The following is a 22,838-nucleotide window of genomic DNA, read 5'->3' as shown; positions in this document are numbered from 1 at the left end:
ATTTTTGCGAGAAAAATTATACATTCTGCTATTAATACAGTTGCTATCAATGTAAGGCCTACTCTCCCACCTTCAAAGCACACCTTGATGACATTAATCCAGAATTATTTCATCTGCAGTCAGGGATAAGCTTAACATAATGGAATCTTTCTGAAGTCAGGTTGATTAAAACAGCCCTATGAATGCTAACCAAGCTAAAAATAGGTGCTAAATTATTTTAATCTTGTTATTGAATAGTAACAAGACATCACAAAATGAAACCAATTTATATTATACAAATTGGTTTCTCTGCTCTAAAAGATCTCAGGAAATGGCAGGGCTTTCCATTATGGCTGCGAAGGAAAGAAAAGAGTTGCAACACTTGTTTCATACAGCTGTGCTTTTTACATAAAAATGGGTTTTAAAAGATTCTCAGCAAACACATCCTATAGATCTTAGGATTTGGGTTACATCCTCTTGAAAAACCTGAAGAAAGAGTGAGATTTAACCCAAAAGAACATGAAGTCTCAATAGCTTTGTATGTCTAGGCTCAGCCAACCTTGTTGAAAGAAGCGCAGAGAATTGCCAGTTATTTGAAACATGACATGCGCATGCTTAGGAATTATGTCTGGCAAATAAACACATCATTACATCCAGCATCCACTGGCACCCTCAGCACAGACCTCCCTGCCCAATCCACAGCCCGATGCCATGAGGAGAATGGGAGTCACTCCCTGCAGTCGCAGGTACGCAGGAATGTGAAACCATGCGCACAGCAGCTTTATGACAGTGATGGTGCAACAACAAACACACAGACAAGAATGCTTCCCAAAAATGGGCTTTTCCCTATCTGACTGCCATTCTCCTTGCAGGACGACCTGCTCGGTGCTAAGGCAAAGCTTCTAACTTATAGACACACAAAGAGGTTATTTACTGCATGACTTGTCACCAAGCCACACTGTACTACACACAACATATATAACACATAATGGAAAACATTTTACAGCATAACAGTTTGTGCAAGTAGTGTTTAAATGCCACTGCTATAAGACCTTTAAATGTCCATCAGGGTTTGAAAAAAAGGGATGGCCAAGCTCTCTCCAGGAAGACTCTTAGTTATCCTGTGCAAAATTCTTCATGCAGCCTTACGGTCACCAAATCCACTGTACAGGAAGAACAACTCTATCCTTTCCTGCATGGTTTCTGCAGGACCACTAACATTGGCCTGGAATTCTACACTGAGAGTCAACCTCGTTATTACACCATATGTAAAATGAAGACACCTTTATCCTTTCAGTGCTCTGCTACCTATGTGCTTGAATACGTACTGAAGTCAGCTCAGCTCTCCTTTAATTTCAGTGTGCTAGACTGATGTATTTATAAGAAAAGGATAGTGAAATAGTATATAGAACAAGAAATAGTGTATAAAACCAGAGCCTGACATAAGATTGTACTGCATCATTTCATAAGCTTCAAGGAAAACACCCACAAAACAATTGCATATAGGAAACACAGACTTCAGGAGCACTTGTCTTCTGAGAATTTAAAGCATTGATAATACAAGAGTTTCAGGCCAATACCATGTAGAAATTGCTCAAAGGCCTTTCAAACATAAAATTGTTAAGCTGGTTTTATCTAAAAGCCAGGAAATGCCTGAGGTCTCAATACTCCTCAAGTAAATTCAAGAAAATATTGAATCCAGGCCTACAAGTGTACAGCACATATTAACATACTTCAGTCAGTTTTAAACCCAAATAATTCAATTTCTCACAGTGTTACTTTGTAAATTCTTAGATTCAGGTTTCTGTGAGAAGATAACCACCCGTGTTCCCATTTTTGATGGGAAGATTAAAGAGTGCATAACACAAGGAAGGAAAATCCTATCTTATATAAGATAAAAACAGCTTAAAATCCCACAGACTGAAATCAAGATTTTCCTTTTATATTGGGATCTGACTCTAAGCTACCAATACTGTCATTCCTGCCATTCCAGAGGCGAACTCTCAATAGAAGCCCTGTGAAACACTACTGAAACATGCATGGAGGAAGAAGCTTCTGTCACAGTACATATTACAATAACTTCAAATCAGTATAATACCTTGCTATTCACTGACTGACAATTCAGAAATGCTTTAGATACGTGAAGTTTTCATTGTCCGGCTTATGCATGGCCTTCTAAGCAGAGCTGCAGAGACACACCTCAGAGAATTTTTCAAATCAGTTAAATGACTTTCGACAATTTGTCGAAAGTAATTTTGGTGAAATTAAATACATTCCTTTATTTGATTCCTGCTCCTTTGTCATCTCTTTCACCAACTAGATGCATAGCTATTATAGTAAGCAACTTGAGTTTAGACAAAAATGTCAGATAACAACTCTAATGAAACTATTAATCACACAGGAAATTTCTCTTTTGTTTATTTTTGCAACAAGAAATTACTGTTTTTGTTTAACTCAACTGCAACAAGGAGTTTTAAGTGTCAAACATTGTCCTTTAATTACTACAATTATTTATTCTTTTGTTAGAAATTACATTAAACAATTCAAAGAGGTATTCATTTAATAAATCAGCATTTCATTCAGGTATGAAAGTCCACAGACTATAAGGTAAAAGGATAAAGTGACTTTTATATTCACTAGTGTAAATGCATGTTCAGTTATGCAAAAACCTTTCCAACAATGTTACCAGTAAAGAGAAATATTCAGCTATTTCACCCTAAATTAAGGTATCATGGAATTTGTCCAGCAATGTAAGAGGGAGGACTGCAAAGATAAAGACTTACACGGTGTTTGAACTGGTGTGAAAGTAGTGTATGTTTTGAGGAAGTTTGCACTTACAATGCATCTCAAAACAATCTGGGCTTTTGATGTGTTCAATCAACTTCCTGCTTGCTTTTCCATCAGTGTAGCATCATTGCATAAACACACAAACAAAAAAAAATGAGTGAATTTTGCTGAGCAGTCACATTAGCTACATGAAAGGACACTGATTCTCAATTCCATAAAGTAGACTGTTACTCTTATCACATGTATCTATCTGCGCTTTACAAATAAAGACCTTGGCATTATTTCACTCTGCATGGGTTGTGTTCTCACTCAGCACTTAGTTTTGCATCAGTTCCACTTGCTGGAAGCTCCTTATTCAGATTTAATCTCATACTGATGATTATTACCAAGACGACAGGCAGAAAAGGGAGTGTGAAATATGAACTTAGAGCTTGAAAAAGATTACTCTCATCACTGACAAGAATCACATAGCAGCAAATCACACCATGTGACTTCCTGGCGCCATCAAGACTCTTAACCATATGAATGGAGAAATTAGTTAGCAAAAACTGTCCAAAGAGAGGAAACACATTTGAACTCTAACACTGCTGAGAAAGCAGCATGTGAAAGTTCCCCAAGGACTGATAAGCTCTGGAGACCAACTGTCCCACTGAGCTGAGCAAGAGCTGCCACACTCATGATGCTGATCACTTGTTAGAAGGACAAGGCCACAGGCACGTGATGTATAAACATCAACACGATGCTGTAAAGCTCATGCTGCCCAAGAAAGCAACTTCTGGAACACACAGACAAAAGCTATGGCATTATTTGCAGACCTGATAAGTGAACAGCCCCCCGAAGCTCCTCCTCAACACCTAGATAGAAGCCGCTCCAGGCATCCCTGCACAGTTCCCTGCTTCTGGGTAGACAGCGCACAGGAACACTGGTTTACTGAATAAAAGGTGTCCTAAGCAATACTGGTTGTGGTCTGTGCATCACCTCAACTACTACTTCTAATATGAAAAAGGGAATTTATAATACTGACAAAGATGTATGATGGCTGTTTGTAGAGATGAAACAAAGAGAACCATTATCTTAATTGTCTACAGTTTTCAAGGCCTCCAGTAGAGAAGATATTAGCTAAGAGGAAAGCTTGAGCAGTGTGCTGGCATTCACTGAGCTCCAAAGAAAACGGTCATGCTGCCAAATGTAATTTTTCCGACTGCCAGTAAGGGTTGGTAAACCCAAAGTCCTGTGACCTTGAACAGAAATTATGCCTTTGTAGTCACATGGGTAGATTTCCACCAGGGAAAAGGGTGAAGAACAGAGTTAAGCCTGGACAGGCCAAGAGGAAATGGCCTCAAGCTGTGTGAGGAAAGGTTCAGGTGGGACATTATGAAGAATTTCTTCACAGAAAGCAGTCAAGCACTGGAATGGGCTGTGCAGGGAAGAAGTAGAATCAACCATTCCTGGGAGTGTTCAAGAACCAACTGGACATGGCACTTTGTTGCTATGGGTTAGTCTACACTGTGGTGTTTAGTCTAAGGCTGGACTTGATCATCTTTTCTTTTCCAATCTTAATGATTACATAAAATGAAAGGAGATTATATTGACAGAAGCTGCTTTTGTGGAGCAAACAAAAGCAGTAAAGAATTTTTTCAGAGTTTTGATTACTGGAATTGAAATAAGTTGCTGACTCGACAGCAATGGCAGCAGATGCGTATAAGAAAAAGGTTCAGAAAGTTTGAGAGTAAAACACAAATTGTAGCTGCTTATTTTCTATACTTAATCACAGATGACTGTTGAATTGCCTTAATGTAGGTAGTAAAGGGACAACTGAAGCCTGGAACTAAAACATGAGCCTATCTTCCCCTTTTATGTTTATCCTGACCATATATGATTAGCATCACTGAACTGGATGATCCCAGGCTTGCTTTATCTTCTTTGAAAATGGTATCTGACATCATGTATTTAGCTATGTTTTCAAATTGACCAGTCAAGTGTGTGAAATTTTACAGGGTTTTTTTCCAGTTACATCAATAATACATTATTAACCACTGCAGTTGCAAGAAAGTAAATTCAAAAGGCAGATCTAGCCAACCATTTAAAATTTAATGACTGTATTGCAACATACGTGCAGCTTATATATTATCATGTTAGAACACACCATTATATTAATGTGCAGTTAAAGCAGCCCCACAGTAAGGAATAAGGTAGGACCTTTTCTCCTTCAGCAAAATCCCTCCTACACAAGACTACCAAGTATTGTGAGCTAAAAGTCCCATTATAACAAGTACAGCAATGCTATATATAAAATATATAAATATATATTAAAAAAACTATAAGCTGCAATTTTAACTACACAACTTATATTCCTTTATTCCTCATTTAGAAAATGTTTTTCATACATTATATTGATTGTTTCTGAAGTTTCCTTCATTTGCTAATCCCAACAGCTTACTTCTGTTTCACCACGTCTATTTTCTGCTTGTCCAGCACTGTCTGAAATCTCTCTCCAGAGCAGCGACATTGTATTGTGAAAGAGAGTGAATCAAGTTAATAGCCATGCTTGCTACATTTATGATACATCAAAGAGTTGTAAGGGGAAAATGCAAGTACGGAAACAAACTGCTTCTTCATTTCAGCCTTTTTTCTTTCTCATTTTTTATTTTATTTTTTTTCTTCCTGGGCTGCATGCCTTTGTCCACAGTTTGGAGAAATTCTCTTGGAGTAGCAGAACTTCTATTTGCTTAAATCAGATAAGATGTCTGCCCTAAAACCAGACATGACCGAAGAATGTAAGTTATTATTCATTCTGTTTGCCTTATACAAATGACAACAGCAAATAAAGGAATATACTGGACAAGAACTCCCAGGAAAACCTTTTAAAGGAATTGAGGAATTCAACTGGAATAGGCATGAAAATATAAATTGTTTCACTCTTACTAAATCATTTATTATTATTATATTCAAATTAAATAATTTAGTCCACTGCTTTTTAAAGCAGGAAATTCTCTTCAGTCCAAGGTATTTTGCTGACACATATACATACCAACTAAATGAGTACAAGATGCCCCAGGATATGACTTTGTCAATCACAGGAGTGCAACACTTAAGTGCAATTAGCACCTGAAATCTCTACATTGTGTTATCCATGAACTGTCTTCCTAATTTACAAAGAAAAATAATTAAAAACAAAAACAAAAAAACAAACAAAAAACCCCAACAAAACAACAATATCAAGAACCTCCTTTATCTGCAAACATCTTAACTACTTACTCAAATCCCTCAATCAAATGCAACCACCATGACCAGAACCTGACTAGCTTGGTAGAGCCCTCTACTGATTACAGAGAGGAAAGGAATAATAACAAACCATTTATTTAACCACTGATTTCAGACTAGGCAAATATATAAGTATCATATAATTACTGACAAAGGAAATTTTCTATTCGAAATTTATTTACTTCTGGTACAGCAAATTAAATTTCTGGACAGTTAAAGCCTAATGACAGACCAAACTCTGGAATTATTATTGTAGAATACAAAGCAAATTATGTGCATTAGCACAAAATTTTAATGTGCATTCAAATACAAACTTTATGTTTCCTAACTTTGATTTGCTATTTACACGGAATACTGGAATTACCATCTCTGTCAGCACAGAGGCAGGAAGAAAAGATACCATCGTGTTTATGCTAAAATATGCCATAGAAAGAAAAAGACAAGTCATATTTTGTTCTTCTAAAACTGTCCTCCACATTTTAATTCTGCATCACAATTTATAAGGGGAAGAAGGTATCCAAGAAAAGAATTGGAACAGGAGATAAAAAAAAAACTTACATGAGCATTAACAGTATACATAATAGTAACTATACAGGAATTAGAACAAGTGTGATTTAGTTCATAAAGTCCATGCAGGAAATGCAATTTCAAAATTACTGTTAGAAAATTAAAGATAGAACTATAACATAATATTGTGAACACTCACATTCAGATTAAGTGCAAGAGTTAATATTTCTAAAATGTTACCTAGTTCAAGAACGTATTAGTTTATTTCCCACTTTATGTTATTAAAAACTTACTATCTCATATTTTTTGTTTCACATTTCAGTGAAGTGAAAGGGAAAGGCAGAGGAAAGCTCATGATTTGCTGTCACTGCTGTTCGGCAGGAGACCCTTTCCTGTTTTAAGGGAGTGGATGGATACGTTTTGGTAACTGTCTCTTGGTAACAGGAAGGAAAAACTTCTTTTCTTTCCCTTTGCTTTTTTGATGTTTTGTGGTTTTTTAACCCCACATTGAAGCAGACAACTTTGGAGCTAAAGAGACCTCAAATCTGTGGTACTGCAAATTATTTTGCCTTTCCTGTAACTCTTCTTGGAAATACCTTGCTGTTCAAATTTTAGTAAATTTAATAGGATTTGCATACATTTTGCTGCATCTGTGGGTAACAGAACGTTAGTAGACAACTGATTCTAAATCAGATTGCTTAAAGAAAAAAGTGCAACCCATTCCATGGATACCCACACAAACCTGCCAAACAGCCTGGAAAGAAGGTTGTTCTTGTGAGCCAGACTTGCAAATCCCCAAGATTTATAAAAGCAGAGAGATGCAGCCCTTGTTGACTTGGACTTGGGACATCTACGAAGATAAGTTTTAACTATGGCCTCACTGATGATACGGGCTTTTTTTCTCTATCAGCCTTTCAAGGCTAAAACTACTAAACAAGAACTACTACAGAAGTGCAGAGCCCTGAGGAAACTCAAAACCAGCCACTTGTCTGTAAAGCTGTCCTGCTATGTATCTAAAACACCATGTAATACAAGTTTTAATATTTTACACTGTCATAGATCCACATGGAGTTACAACTTACTTAGCTGAATACAGTTTGAAACAAAATTGGTCTAAGGAGTAGAGAAAATTTACAATCATAATTAATGTATGTTAGACATAATTTCCATTTAAGCTGCAGAAAAAAATGGTATGACGCTAATTACTATTATTTTTTTCAGTATACTTGATGAACATGACATTTCTCATCTTCTGAACATTAATAAAAATTGGATTAAAGCACTGTATTTCAACTATCTGCTCCTTTATACATACGCAGATGCACATTTTATGAACTGCGTGAGGTGCTTGGAGAATATACTACTAGATACAGTATGTCCAGTAACAAAATTAAATAGATCTTAATCATATGCAAGCATAAAATCTCTTTGAATACTGTCACATTTTTCAAACATGAAGAAAAAACTCATTTGGAACACAGAGCAGCACCTGTTTCTCATCAGCTAGCATCCTACACTTTCCTCTTCTCTAAGATATGCAAGCAGTATATGAAAAACATACTAAGACACAAAATAATGGCACTTTCAGAGTGTTATGTTAAGTACAAAACACATTTCCATTTATTTACCCTTTTAGCTTTTTGGGACATAAACAGCCATATAACATCATTACTTGGTATTTTTATTACTACTACATAAACTCAATTATAAGTAACAATGATTTTAAACTTAATAGTTCAGAAATGAAACAGCAGGTTAGTAGTTCAAAAGGCTTCTGTATTACAGTGTAATAACAACGTTAAAAATGAAATGTGAAGATAGTTCAAGAATTAAAGGTCTTAATGTTTAAATACAATGGTCCTCCATCCATTCAGCACAGAGCAACATCATGTAAATCAGGAGGTGAAAACTATTGCTTCAACTATAAGTTTATTTCAGCACTAGCTGCATGACACAAAGATTTTCTTGCTCTTCTGCTCAAAGAAAGGCCTATCAATAGTCTCAAAGGAGAAATCTAACAATGCCACGTGCTGAAATACCTCATTGTCATTTGTGCTTCAGAAAAGCCTGCTGTTTGTCCTCACACTCTTCACGCAAGTGTGACTGTTTCTCTCTAGTTAACAAATTTTAGCTTGCATTAAACCTTATCAGTAAACATGGCAGTACTGCAAAATCAGCAATTAAGGCCTCAATAGTTCCCACCAATTAGAGCTGTTGTGTGCCAAGAGCTACAGCAGAGACAGATTGTGCGCCGGGTTTATTAACTCATTCTTTTTGCAGTGGAACAGCTAAGTGCCTCTTTTCTGGCCACATTAAAGTACATATAGTTGTTTTACAGTGACATACGCCTCTGCCTTCAAAAACAAAAACAAACCCCCCAGAAGGCTGTGAATTTTTCATTTGTGCTTTCATATCTATACCAAAGGGACTACTATCTCTGTAAGTGAAATATAATCTAGCATGGTTATACCTGTTGCTATGCAGACAACACTTCTTTTATTGAACCATCTAAATGAAATTGTTTTCCCATCTCTGTACCCTCATTCCTTACCAGCAGGTTCCCTGATCCCAAAAAAAACCTGCACTGATGGGGACTTTGTTCACATGAGTGACCATTTCTTCATCAGTGTGGGAGGAGAAAAGAACTGTTATAATCAAGCTTCAGAAATCCATTTGCATAGACAGGATGGCAGGAATGGATGATAGATTAAAGTTGAGAGAAATCTTTCAGTAAAAAAAAATACCATGAGACTTTGAAGGATAGGTTTAACATCTCAGATGTTGGAGCACTTTCAGGCAGTGACTACGATGCTGTCTATTCTCTCCAGCACAGCTCAACAATGATTAATTTGCACTGCAGCACTAGAAGTCATGAACAATTATAAGCTGTGGTTTTCCAAAGTGCTGCATACCTTCAGCAACTTTTTAACTTAAATTCAGATAAAGAGGCAGACCTACAAGAAACTGTGTTATTAAAGTCAAGATTTCCTTCAGCAAGAGAACATATATTTTAGTCTAAATGTTAGGAAATGCCATTCACTGCATCTCTTAGGATAACTAGAATCCAATATTAACAGTAATTCACATAGCGGAGCGCATTTAATATGATCATTAATATTTCAGACTGATTTTGAAACTGAAGAAAAAAGAAGAAATGAAGATGCACATATAACAAAATTTTTATTTCATGAACCTTAATTGCTGTAACTAGGGCACAGGGATTAAAGGCCTATGCCTAAAGTGTCTGGTCCTGAGGACAAAATATTACACAAGAATTACAATTTTTAGGTTCAGAAATTAAGCTTTTTAACCCTCCTGATTCTGAAGAAAAGCTGAGGCATGAAATCTGAACAAATCCCATTTACATGGGATGCAGTCCTGAAACTACCTCCTACCTAGAAAAAGAATTTTGAAGATGAGGAACTGCTCTGCCTGGCTTAGGTTTTAGTAGCATCTGCTGGGATTGACAGAACTTTATGAAATTGCCGTAACAAAGGACTGAACGAATGAAACTTGGTCAAAGCACTGCTATGGTGAGCCCTGTGGCTGGCATGAGATAGCTGCAAACACAAACATTTTCAGAGGCACTTGCACAATCAAGGGCTGATCTGGCCCTCTTTACCAGAGGTCTTTCCTCTGTGTTCATATCACTGCAAGCCTAACTTAATGAACAAACACTAGTGACAAAAATCAAGAATCTCTTTGTAATTATGCACTGCTAGCTGAGCTTCCATTTTCACTATTTCAGTCACGATCATCTTAATGGCTCTGCAGTCACCTGTGCTTTGTTTTATAGCTCTCTAAAGTTGACTTCAAAGGGTGGCTAGCAGCATTCCCCATTTCATTTCTCCTGTTTAACTCATTTCATCTATTGTGCATTCGGCTCAGCCCTGAGCACCAGTGACAGTGTCGCTGTGCCACCACTGCAGGTTAGCTCAGGCCAACAAAATCAATGTCATTGACAACTTTTTTTATTTTCCTAAACTTAAAAGCCTGGCATGTACAGAAGGAAACTATTCCTTCATACACTTTTCTACCCACAAGCAGATATTTAAGCCCGTTAGTTCAATCCCTTTTAATCAGTACAAGTAAATCAGGTAAGTATTGTTTGTTTAAATGGGAATGGGTATATATTCTTTTGAGTAACTTCCAAATTACAGAAAGAAAAACTGTTAGTTCTGCTGTCAGAAGATTAACTAGTTATGCTGGTCTAGGAAATGTTTCAGGTAAGTTGCAGGTGGAAGAAAGAAAACATTCTGAAGAATTAAACAAGTTACACCATCTCACTAGTTTTAAATCAAATTTTGTTTAGATTTAAGCATAGGACAGATTCACCTTATATATTCTTTTTTTAAGTGAAATGACTGTAAGACATAAAATAGTATTATACAGAAACACAGCAGAAATTATTAATTTTCCTTCTCAGAGGGGAGAGAAAAAAAAATCCAGGCAAAAATTATTTTCTGACATCAGGAATTCTGGAAAATACATCTCCAAAACCATTTTGAAACATATTTAACCTCTGGGTTCTCTTGGGACATACACTGCATTATGTTATAATCATGTCAAAATCATGTCTAAAATATTTACAAGTAGTATTTACTTTTCTGGTTTCTCCTTCAGTTCAAAAAATCCCAAAGCAATACATCTAAACGCTGCAGGTATATTATTGTATAAAAGCTGCTAGAGCAATGTTTATCCTCAAATAAATACACTATGAGGTCCACCAGTGTAAATTTTCCTCTCATTGCCCATAAATCTCATGTAAATCTATTCCATGGCTGCTCCACAGATTCCTCCTTACGTCTCACTGTGAGGTTTCCATTTTCAATGTACCTCAGATTCCTAATTCCGATAGTTTAGCCAATGTTCTCTGCCAGCTGCTAAGCTGTTACCATTAGTTACAGCTCTCTTTCACGATTTGTAAGCATTATCTTCATCCCAAATGATTAGGAAGTGTCTGAAAAGAGTTATCTCTAATGATACACTACAGGCATTCAGACCTAATTCTTCAAAATAACCTGAACCTTCTGAAATGGCCGTGACTCCGCAATATTCCATTTGGCCCCTGGGTCTTGGATGAGTCCTATAATGTGTAATAGCTTATATTCTAGAAATAGAGCCTTTGAATTAATGTATCTACTTCACCTTTTAAAAACTGCAGTTTTCTCCTTTATTAAGACCTCTGGGACCATAAAAATTATTCCATTCTTATTTTTCTGCAACATCAGCCTACAGCAGACTGCTTCCTTTCTTTCACTCCTTATTCCTTCTGCTACATTCTTTATCTATTTACTACATGAAGTGTCATTATTGAGAATACTATCTGTAAGAGATTCTGCTCTATCAGGGAAGACAGATCTCAGAATTTTTCACTCTGCTTTTTGCAAATCTAATTTTCACTAATTCTCACCAACTAAAATTTATGTACATATACAGATTTAGGGCTAAGAAACTTTTTGTCTGTTGCATAGCTTTCCCTGTAAAAACGTTTGATTTTACAACTCATCAGAAGAAATTAAAGATGTGCCTACACTGAGCAGTGAGATCTAATCAAGGTAACTATTACCTACACCTGAAACAGATGATCTAATTCATCTACATGCTCGCACTTAAAGCCAAAAGTCATTTCTTTTCTCTTATTTTTCTTTTGGATGGTCCTACATTAGAATTTTCATTATCAAAAAAACCCCAGACATCCACATTATTCAATAATTGGAAAAATGTAACATGACGAGGGAACACATTGCCACCTAAGTGTGTTGATAATGAAAACACACTTCAACCAATGAAAACTTCAACCAATAAAAAAAGGTTCAACCAGTACTCTTATTAGCAAAAGCTACCCAGTAGAGCTTCAACCCTATTGTCTTTGAGCTATGACACACCGAAGAAGATACCAATCATTCAGTGATCTCAAAATTATTCCTTTTTTGCAGGAAAAAAAAAACAACTTTTTCTTGTTATAGGCAAATATTATGTGCAAATCATAATTTGATATTTCTTTTTTTTTTCTAAATTTATATATTTCCACTCAATAAATGCTTCTATAGTGCTCCTCTACTGCACATCTTGTGTAGGTAGAATTCCTCAAGAAACAATGAATTTTGTTATCTCTAGGCTCTGCAAGGGGACTCAACTGATTCACCCTACAACCTACACAAAGTCATACACCTCTACAGGACCATGCAAATACATGTTTCCCGTGCTGGGCCACAAGATATTATGGGTAAAACATACAACTTAAGGCTAAGCATCAGCATTTCATAGAAGAAAGCTTCATATAAGCCTACAGAGTAAGAGGTCTCCAACTTTTATATGGAAGAATATGGCTTGTATAAAATTTAGAGATGAGACAACTGATGCCTTCTCAAAATCTGACCAGTGATACACTGCACTAAGAAAGGAAAAAGATGTTGCAGTAATGTCTTTAACTCCTCCCCCTGCTTTAAAATATGTTTGTTACTTTATGTGCCATATATTTGACAAATACAGCTTTTCTGCATGGCTGAGGTCAGAAATTTACACCCACAACAGCAGACCAGCAACCCAAGCAGTTATGAAACTGTCTCATGCACTGTATTTTTCAATATAAACTTTCAGGATTGTTCTGCCAAGTAGGATGTGAAAAATTCTACCTTAAACATTTCAATATCTACTTTTAAAAGTGAAATTCTTCAACACTTGAAATTTTGTGCTATAATTCTGTCTCAAGGCAAAAGAGACATAAGGCTAATCAAAGTTATGAGCTTCAGACTTCTTGCATTCCTATTCCTGACGCTTGTTTCTAAGAAGAAAACTGAAGTGCAATCATTTCTATCAGTAATATCTGGGTGGAAAACGAACAGTATTCTCCTTCTTTATATACAAAAATCTAAAATAAATTACAAAATAAATCCTGATTGTAAAAAAAAATAATTCCATAGAAGAATTCAATGAAACACAACCAGAAGTTTCTTTTCACCTGAAAGTCTCCATACAACATTAAAATAGACAGTGACCGTGCCTGAGAGAGATGTTGGATCAGGTGACCTCCAGAGGTTCTTTCAACCTCAGCCATTCCATAGTTATGAAATTCAAATTATTAAGAGTGAAATATTAATTACCCCAGTGTTTTCTATAGAGTTGTAGCACCTAATAATATTTTGACCACAGTTAGTGTGAGCCAACTTACCCATTTTAAAGGAGAACTGAACATGAGTTTACAGCTGAAACAGACAAAATAAAGCAATCACAGGTGAAAAGAGATTATACTAATTTTACAAACAGTAAAGTTAAGCTCAAAAAGCCTGTTTCCCATTTTCGCTAAAAGCATTCACTATGGTGGTATAAGGAGCCTTAACACAGCTTTAGATTTAATTTATGTAGCATACAGTGGGCTTAGAATAATTGAGAATAAGGCTGGAATGAATCAAAGTGCTCAAGATTACAAATTACATCTCTGCAAAAGACTAAAATTTAACATCTCTAATATTGAGTCCAACATGTCAGTACAAAGATTTTTGTCTTCTCAAAGGAGGTTATTTCATCATCAGTGCAAAAAGCTCTAGAATTCAATCTGTAGTGTAGGATATTAGAAGTACAGGAAATAAAACTCAGTAAAAGATCTTTTATTTTAATAACCTTGCTGCAGCTATGAAATATTAACCTCCACCCTTTGTTAGGGTGTTTATTGTCATACTATTTTATATACATTATGCTTATCATACACATTATCATACTAATCTAGTGACTAATAATTGGACATGTCAACTTCAGTTAAAATGAAGCTTCCTCTTCTTTTTAGGCACTGTACAAAACCACTAATTATGACAACTCAGTCAAAAAACTCTTTTGTATTCTTATTTTTTGAGACTTCATGCACTGTTTTCTCTTTGCAGGAAAAAAAGTGTTTGCACAAGGAAAGAAGAACGTACAATTCACTCTGAGGGCAGGGTACCTCGAAGCAAGACTGTCTCACATAAAGAAAAAAATCCAGGGACAAACAAAGAGTATTGGAAGTATCAGAGGCTTCTTTGTCAAAGATGGTAGTAATTTGGTTCTACAGTGGTGACAGCCTTTCAATATTAAACTTTGCTATTAATTCTTTCTGCAATGAACAGGTAGGGGAAACATGCCAAAGAGCCCTTCCTCCAGCAGACACAGTGTAACTTTTTTCTTCAGATCTAGTCAATGCTGTGTGCTTCTAATTCCTCACTGACATGTTAATGAATACAACCTTTCCAAAGTTCAGCCCAGAAAAGCCAGAGATGATGAGGGACATTTTGGCAACTGAACAACAGAGAGAAAGAAGATCAATCTTTTAAAAGATTTACACACTTCCCTTAATTATCTTCCTAATTTATGTGCATCTTAAGTGAACAGTAATTCCTGTGAGGCTCCATTTGCATGGGCTTGTAACCTCTCAGTATGACAGCAACGCCAGTTTCACACGTGGCAATTGATAAAAAGCATTAGAATCTGGAAGACCCATTTTGCAGAGGAGATGACTTTTGAAAAGAAGTGTACTTCATTACTAGCTAAAAGACGCTTTTTTTTTTTAACCCCCCCCTTCAATTTCTAAGTAGACTTCAAAATTAACATTCATTTTCAGAACTCTTTCCAAGAAAGCTATCCTACCCTATCCTAGTCAGTAAGAGTATTCCTGCCTGATGCCAGCTGCAGATCTCACTGTGTAACTCTCTTGACTTGTACGAAGTTTTAAGGTATAGTACTTATCAATCACAGTTTTCTTCCTCAGACATGTGTGAACACTTTTTCTGAATACTAAAAAAAACATTAATCAAAAGTAAGCATTTATGTGCACAAGTGTCAAGATAGTTACTGCACACACTGTACTCTCACTAAAATCTTTTTCATAAGTTTACAATTTTGTCCTACTGCATAAAAACTTTCTCCGCAGTAGCAAAAGGTTTCTTTGTTTTTCTTTATTGATTTTCTTAAAGAAATTTCATAGTATTTAGAGATGAAGTCTGTATTTTTTCTGGAAAAAAAAATTCAACCCAACTATGAATCATTATAATAATACACCACAATCATTTTGAATCTTAAGAGTTGCTCTGCAAGTTGCAAAGTTTAAAACCAAAAACTGCAGTGTAACATTAACAATTATTATTTAAAATACATATGAAAGGTTACAGTACACAGTAAAACACCACATTTTGGTTCAATAACACATTATTAATTTAAAGAACAGTGAGGGATATAATTTAGCATCCATACATATAAAATATTGCTTGCCTTCAACAAAGAGAATATTTTACACTGCTCGCTCAGACTGAATGGAAGTATATTAACTACATCATGACATTTGTGAAAAGCTGTTCAGCTGGCTGATCTTTCAGATAACCTAAAACAAAAGACAAACTTTCCAGGATAATGTAGACTCCAAAACCTTTATTTGAATTTTATTATTTTTAAAAAGAACACTTAATAGCATGTTGTTTATTTTTTTAAATATATCATTATTATCTGTCTAAAATATATGCTCTATACACAGCCACATATATAAACATATAACTAACAACTGACTCACATATGCTGTTGCCTGAATATGTTGTTGCCAGGCAACAGCTATAAAGCATTTTGCACTGCTTGCAGAAATCTGAATGAATGATTCGAAGAGAGATTATTTCTAAAAAACTAGGAAGAAAACTCACTACTGGAATTACATTAATAATTCCTTGTATATTTCAAGGACTCAGAGCATGTTCCTTCCATAATTACCAATTTCAGAAAGGACAATTCCTTTGAGTGGGATTTGAAAGGCATTTTACAACAAGGAAATTCATGTTCTATGCATGTGGCTAATGTTCCCACATGGACACTGAACCAAAGCCACCAAAGTTAATGGGTTCCTTAAATTGACTTCAGGTCTTTTCTCTGGGTCTTTTCATCAGGTTTTAATGTCCATTGTAGGACAAAAATGACAGACTCCTAAATGAAAAAAACAGAAGGCCTTACAGAAGATACGATAAACTCTCAATAAAATCTTACCATCTCAAAATATGCAAGTGAGAGAGAGCCTGTACAAACATTTCTTTGTGTAATCTTACTATAGCTGAAGTGTAATCTCACTGAGGCCAATGGTATTACACACAAGAGTAAAAATAGAAGCATCTATAATCCATTGGTAACATGGATGTGATATGCTGTCTACAAAAGAGAACTACTTGACTTTAAGTAAGTGCCATCCATTACAGAATTACTAGACCTTCGGCTATCACACCTCTTGGGAATTAAGAGATGGGAAAGCACATGAAGAAAATAACTGGGAAGAACAGCAACCTCAAAGTGCTTACCACAAGCCTGACTCACAAGCTCCTTTAACACAAACATAAGCATAAAAAGTTGTGGGACTTTTTGTCCTTGTTTACCATGGCTGCAAGATATTTCTTTCAATTTCCTGTACAATATGCTTAATCAATAAAAACTGGTCAGAAGCTCAAGATGATTGTTCTTTCCATAATGACAGAATTGGAAATCCATGTATTTTCCTTTTAATTCTTCAAATCCATTCACATAACTGTAGCAAAAGGACTGAAAGCAGTAATTATTGGTATTTTAAATGATGCTCAGTATTAAGTAGAGAATGTGACTAGGTTCTTTAGTGGATTATGGTGAAATCCTTTTAATTCCATATCTCAGGTTGCCTTGAAGTATCGTGAAAAAGAAAGTCCTTTACTAGAAAGGAATCTGCAATCTAAATCCTGTCCATCTGAAGCTTTATAAAAATTAAAATTCATTAAAAATGGGAATTAAGGTTTTATAGTATCATTTGAATTATTTTCATACTCCAAGACTCAACTCACAGTTTATATCACTCGTCAGGATGCAGTTATATAAAAGGCAATCTCCGTGCTTACAATCAGGCTGAGCACCTTTCCCATAGATAATAATACAAAACAATCTATGGAAAAAATATCTATTCCAGGTGCACTACTTGCCTGTACTTTTTCATCTGCTTGTTTGTTTCTTAGTATACGTTATGGCAACTCAAAGAAATAGAAGAACCTTTACTTTGCCCTCTGTATTCGTCACGACCCACTCGCAGAGCCAGTGCCATCAATCAATGTAATCTCAAACCCAAGAAATTTTTCAGGTCCCTTTGTTTTCTTTGCCCAAAATATCCACACAATATCAACTGAATGTTAGGATTTTTTTTAAGACACATACCACATTATTTCAAGAGGAACCACACTGCAATCAGTGGTTTGTATTCATAACTTTGTTAGTCCTGATTGATTGAAGACGGGGTTAACTGCTGAAGGAGAAACACTTTGTTCATTTACAGAAAAGGTACCTGTAATGATCTAAAAGTAGGGTTAAAAATAGAGGGAGGTTATATGGTAAAACTTCTAATTTGGTGACTAAGAGCAACCTACCATTTATTACTCAATCAAGACTGACTGGCAGGTACAATTTTCTCTTTGGATAGGTGTATTAGAGTATAAACTGAAGCACCCAGAAAATAATTCCACTTAGTATGTGGAAACACAGAAAAATTAGTAATTATTAACAAATGGAGTGAAAATTTCCAAGAGATAGAATTCTTTCATTCCATGGCCAAGGTGTGACAAAAAAAAAAAAAAAGACAAAACCAAACAAACAATAAGATTATGACTGCAAAGGTTGATATGGCTCAAAACAAGACAATCAAAGTGACACAAGTTAATTTTTAATTAGACTTCCTAATGTGACATCAAATTGTTTTTTTTCTAAGAAACAGCACTTCAGCAAGGCATGAAATCCTCACAGCTTAGTTTATTAGGAGGCAACAAAGGGATTCCAATCTGCTACAAGAAAGTTTCAGCCTATAAGCACAGCCAGTGCAGTACAAAATTGTGTCATATGAATTTTAATGTGACACAAGTATGAAAGATTCCAAAAGAACAAAGGCAGCACAGTCCCGTTCCACACTACACAAATGACCTATTCTGATTGAACAGCACACCACATTACAATCAAATTTATTTCAAAGAAGGGTCATACAGGTCAAATGAAATGGCTGCAAGAATGAGTATTTCCTTTATGTAGTATTAGAGAAAAGCAAAATATCAAACAATGCAGGAATGCCAGGGCACTGTAAAGAAAGGCATATTTAGGCTGCAGGGAAACAGATTTTATAAAGATGTTTTAATTACTGCCATCCTCAATGACTACAGTTCCTAAATTTCAAAGACACTGTGATACCTTGATGAAGATGTGACGGATACACATAAGCTTGCCTACTACATAGCCTTTAACATATATTTGATATTTCAAGGCCCCAGAGAAAAGTTTCATGTACAGTTCATGCCTAACAAAAGTAAGGAGACAGGCTAAGTGGTCAGACTGGCTGGATGTCTCCTCGTGGCCTGGAATCTCCACTGCAGAAACCATGATATCCCCAGAGTCAGAATACAAAAACAGAGAGGCTGGTAAACCTCTTCAGCTGACCATCCAACCTTACAACAAAAGCAGTTTTAACATTGTAAAGGTATCAGAACAATGAGGTCTACTGGAAAATACTGGACTGTCAGAAGAATATACCATTCAATTTACTTATTAATGAATTTCTGTAAACAAGCACTTAAGGATTACACTGAAAAAAGCAGGCAAAATAGAAGTTAATGATCAAGTAGCACTAAACAAAAAAGTGAGGACAAATTCTCGCAGTTTTCTTGTCATGTATTTCCATCAAGATTTAGGCATCATTTTTATCTTCAAATCACTTTTCTGAACAGAATCAATTACTGACGGGGAAAACAGCTCGAGTCCTGACTTCATGAATACTGTGAATAGAATTTTAAGGTATTTAGGGAGTACGCAGACAGGGTAACAAGTACTTAAAGCAAGGTATCGGTGTAAAACGTCAGAAGTAAACATTACACCTTGTTAAAAAAAAAATAAAAAATAAAGATTCCTACTTTACAATCAGATTAAGATTTACTGCTTGGGTTTTTGGAAATTAAATTCTCGAAAAAGTAAATTCTACCAGAAAATTCTCTCCAAATGAAAGCTTTTTGTTGAGGGTTTGTTTTTCTTTTTTTCAATAAAATGAAAACATACTATTGAAGTATCTTCCACTTGATTCCTAGCCAGGGCTCCCTCAGTCACAAAACAGAATAAAAGCTGAACTGGAAGAATTTCTGTAATGAATTGGCTACCAACCTAAAAGTTAGAATTAGTTTTATTGCCCAAGTCTAGCACTTAAATTGGTATTAGACACCTCAGCTCTCCAAGTTTTAATCAATCTGCTTTTCAGGAGACTGAAATATTCAAAGAATGTAGACTATTATGACAAAAAAAACAACTACCCCAGTAACTTCCAGTGTGTAAGAATGAAACACAACTAGCAAGAGATAAAATTCTACTGCCATATCTAAAAATTATCTTAGCCATAGTTTCCAGAACTCATTGCTCTCTTCCCTCTTTTCAGTATTTTTGGAGGTTAAAAACATTCATTTGCTAGCAGACATTTATATCCCTGAAAACTGATGTATTCACCTACATTATAGTGGCTCCAGTGTAAGTCATTAAGGTTTGGACTTGGAGACAGACATAAAGAAAAAAAAGGACAAACCTTTAATGTTTCACTTGGTGAATAAAAATTGCATTAATTTAGATATTCAATCACAAGAATCCAATTAGCTATGGATATATACACACATATTCCTACCTTTCAATCATCACACTCATTTGAATTTTGATGCTATTTTCTATAAAATATAATCCCTTTTAAATTGTATTGAATAGATTTATTCAGATGCGCATTTCCATATGTCATATTTAAGCTTATACTACCACCTGCCTGAGGCTGTATAGTCTGAATTGTCACCCTCACACACAAGTAGGAGAAAATCCTCCACAGACACCATATGAACTATTTCCCTTCTGCTTAGTGTAGCAGTATGATAATCATTACAACCATGGAAAATATCCGTGCAAAAAAAAAGTTTTATGTGTCCCTCTTAAAAAAATCTGATTAACATCTTCAAAACAAAATATTCAAGCTACATAAGACATTCTGCAATGAAATATCACTCTCTTCATAATTTTTTTTACACAAGTCAGCAAGTATCATCCAAGATTACTGTGATGTGAACTCTACATTTGTTGCACATACGCCATAGACATAGGTATATAAAAGTATTTGCATATACATAATTTCACACTTAAAGGACACTCAAGATGGCTTCAAATTCAGATTTGCAAACCAAATAGATTAACTCTGCTTCCAACTACTAACATCAAGGTGATGGAATACCATCATCTCTCTGCTTTGTGTTGGGCCCATCCAATAGCACTGCTGAGCAGGGGAAAAACTGATCAGCAAAGGTTAAGCAGAGGACTGCCAGAAACAAATTAACGCTTAGAAATTGTTTCTTCAGATAAGATTAATGCATGACTGATGCACAGAGTGACTCTGGGGTTGCAAAATCATTAATAAGAGCATCCACTCTCTTTGGATTTACACCATCTCTCAAACATTTGTAGTTGAGGCTATTAATGGTTTGTACCAAACTTTCCTGTGCTCTTCTGGAATTAACAGCCCTGCCAAGTCACCAAAGGTCAATTTATGATTAGTGTCCCACCATCCTGCACGCTGTGTCTGCAAGCAATGCACAGCATCTGTGGGGGGAAGGGAGAGAGGAGGAGGAGGAGGAGGAGGAGGAGATAAATATTAGCACCGTGCTAAGCTCACAGAGCACGACTTGCAGGACGGCACATTTCACACGGTCCCTGCTGCTGGGTTTTAGGGGAAGCAGGGACCACCTCCCTGGAAGGGAGAGCTGGTAAAGACCCTGCACTTTTCTGCACACCTGAAGAAAAACTGAAAGAGGGAACACAAAGAACCTCAGACCTCCTCCCAGCGTCAGGCCAAGATGGACTTGGACCTTTCCGGATTATTGACAACATCAGTAGCTGTGCAAGAAAGCAGTCCTGCTCTCTCACAAAGGGTAGGAGACAGACCAAACCGATGATTCCCGGGATCGACTGAAGTTTAGAAAATCCTGACCTCTGCACACACTCTGCTCCAACTTCACTGCCTTTTCAAGATTTGATGCACCCCTTCACAGAAAGTGCCCACGGCCAATGTGATAGCACACACGGTGCCGCTGAGCATCCCGGTGGGCACCGCGAACAGCCACCCTCACCTAAGAGACTGCCCCTAGTTTTTATCACTGTCAGCCTCTGCATCTGCCTTTAGGCTCATGAGGCTGTCGCCCCGTTGCCTCCCTGTCCATCCCCGGTGAGCCGCAGGCTCCCAGTCCCCAGTCCCCCATGCCCTAGGGCAGAGCACCACCACACCTCCACGCCCGCTTTTCCCTGTTCCTCTGGTACTCCGGAGTACCAGTGTTCTCTGACCCTGCCCTGATTGAAAACATCCCTCTCCGAAATGGGAGGGAGAGAGGGAGTATCTGTACACAAAGTTTACAGCTACTGCCTGTGCCTTCCTCTCCCCACCCAAGCCCTTGCCGGAGGCAGCAAGGCGAGGGACAGGGGAGCGCAGGGGCGGCCAAAGGGGAGTGTCAGCCCCGGCCTGGGTTGGGGTACTGGAGGAGGACGGAGGCACGGGGCGCAGCTTTTCGCGGACAGTGACTCTGGCTGAGATAGAAGGAGGAGCGGCGCCTTCCCGGAGAGGAGAGCAGCCGGCTCTCTCCGAGGCGCAAGGGCAGCGCAGCCCCACCGACCCCTCCGGAGCTGGGAGCGAAGTCCAAGCCCCGGCAGCGGCAGCACCAGCGGTAGCCGCACCAGAGGCAGCCCCAGCAGCAGCAGTGGCGGCGGCAGCAGCAGCAGCAGTAGCAGCAGCAGGTCGCCGCGCCCCACGCTGGCGGCCCCGGCCCGGGGCACCACCGCCCCCCAGGCCGACGAGGCGACACCCGGCGCCTCGCCCCCACCCCGGCCAGGGCCGGCGAAGGGAGAAAGAACTCACCCCCAGCTTCCTGCTGCGAATTTTTACGTAGCCTTGCTTGACTATATCGTTAAAGTTGGAGGCCATGGCAAGCGCTGCCTGCTTCCTCCCCTCCGCGCCCGGAGTCCTCCTCCGCCTCCGCCGCCGTCGCCTCCTCCTCCTCCTCTCCCGGGCCCTCCCGGGCGCCGCCGGCCGCTGGCTCCAGAGGCGCTTCTGGCATCCAGGCAGCGGCAGCCGCCGCGCTCCGCTCCTCGCTCGGCTCGGCTCTGCACCGCCCCGCCGGGCGGGTGGCGGCCGCTCCGCCCCGCTCCGCTCCTCCGCCGGCCCCTCGCTGCCCTGCCCCCCTCCGCCCCGCCCCCACGCCCGGCCCCCCCCCGCCCCGCCCCCCCCGGCGCTGGCTTCG

General features: G+C 37.8%; 1 protein-coding gene across 1 annotated transcript in view; it reads right to left on the bottom strand.

The window, feature by feature from the left end:
• DOK6 (docking protein 6) overlaps window positions 1–22,560 on the bottom strand; it is a 242,683-nt gene extending 220,123 nt beyond the window's left edge. The window contains exon 1 of the mRNA XM_005517298.2: window positions 22,457–22,560. Coding sequence (XP_005517355.1) covers window positions 22,457–22,522 — 66 coding nt within the window. The 5' untranslated portion in view covers window positions 22,523–22,560. The remainder of the gene's footprint in view (window positions 1–22,456) is intronic.
• Window positions 22,561–22,838: the final 278 nt, after the last annotated feature.

The sequence above is a fragment of the Pseudopodoces humilis genome, chromosome 1 (genome assembly GCF_049639895.1).
Source record: "Pseudopodoces humilis isolate 2021_Gansu_Grassland_sample_001 chromosome 1, ASM4963989v1, whole genome shotgun sequence".
Lineage (NCBI taxonomy): Eukaryota > Metazoa > Chordata > Aves > Passeriformes > Paridae > Pseudopodoces > Pseudopodoces humilis.
Note: the sequence above shows the minus strand (reverse complement) of the source record. Positions and strands in the feature narration are given on the sequence as shown.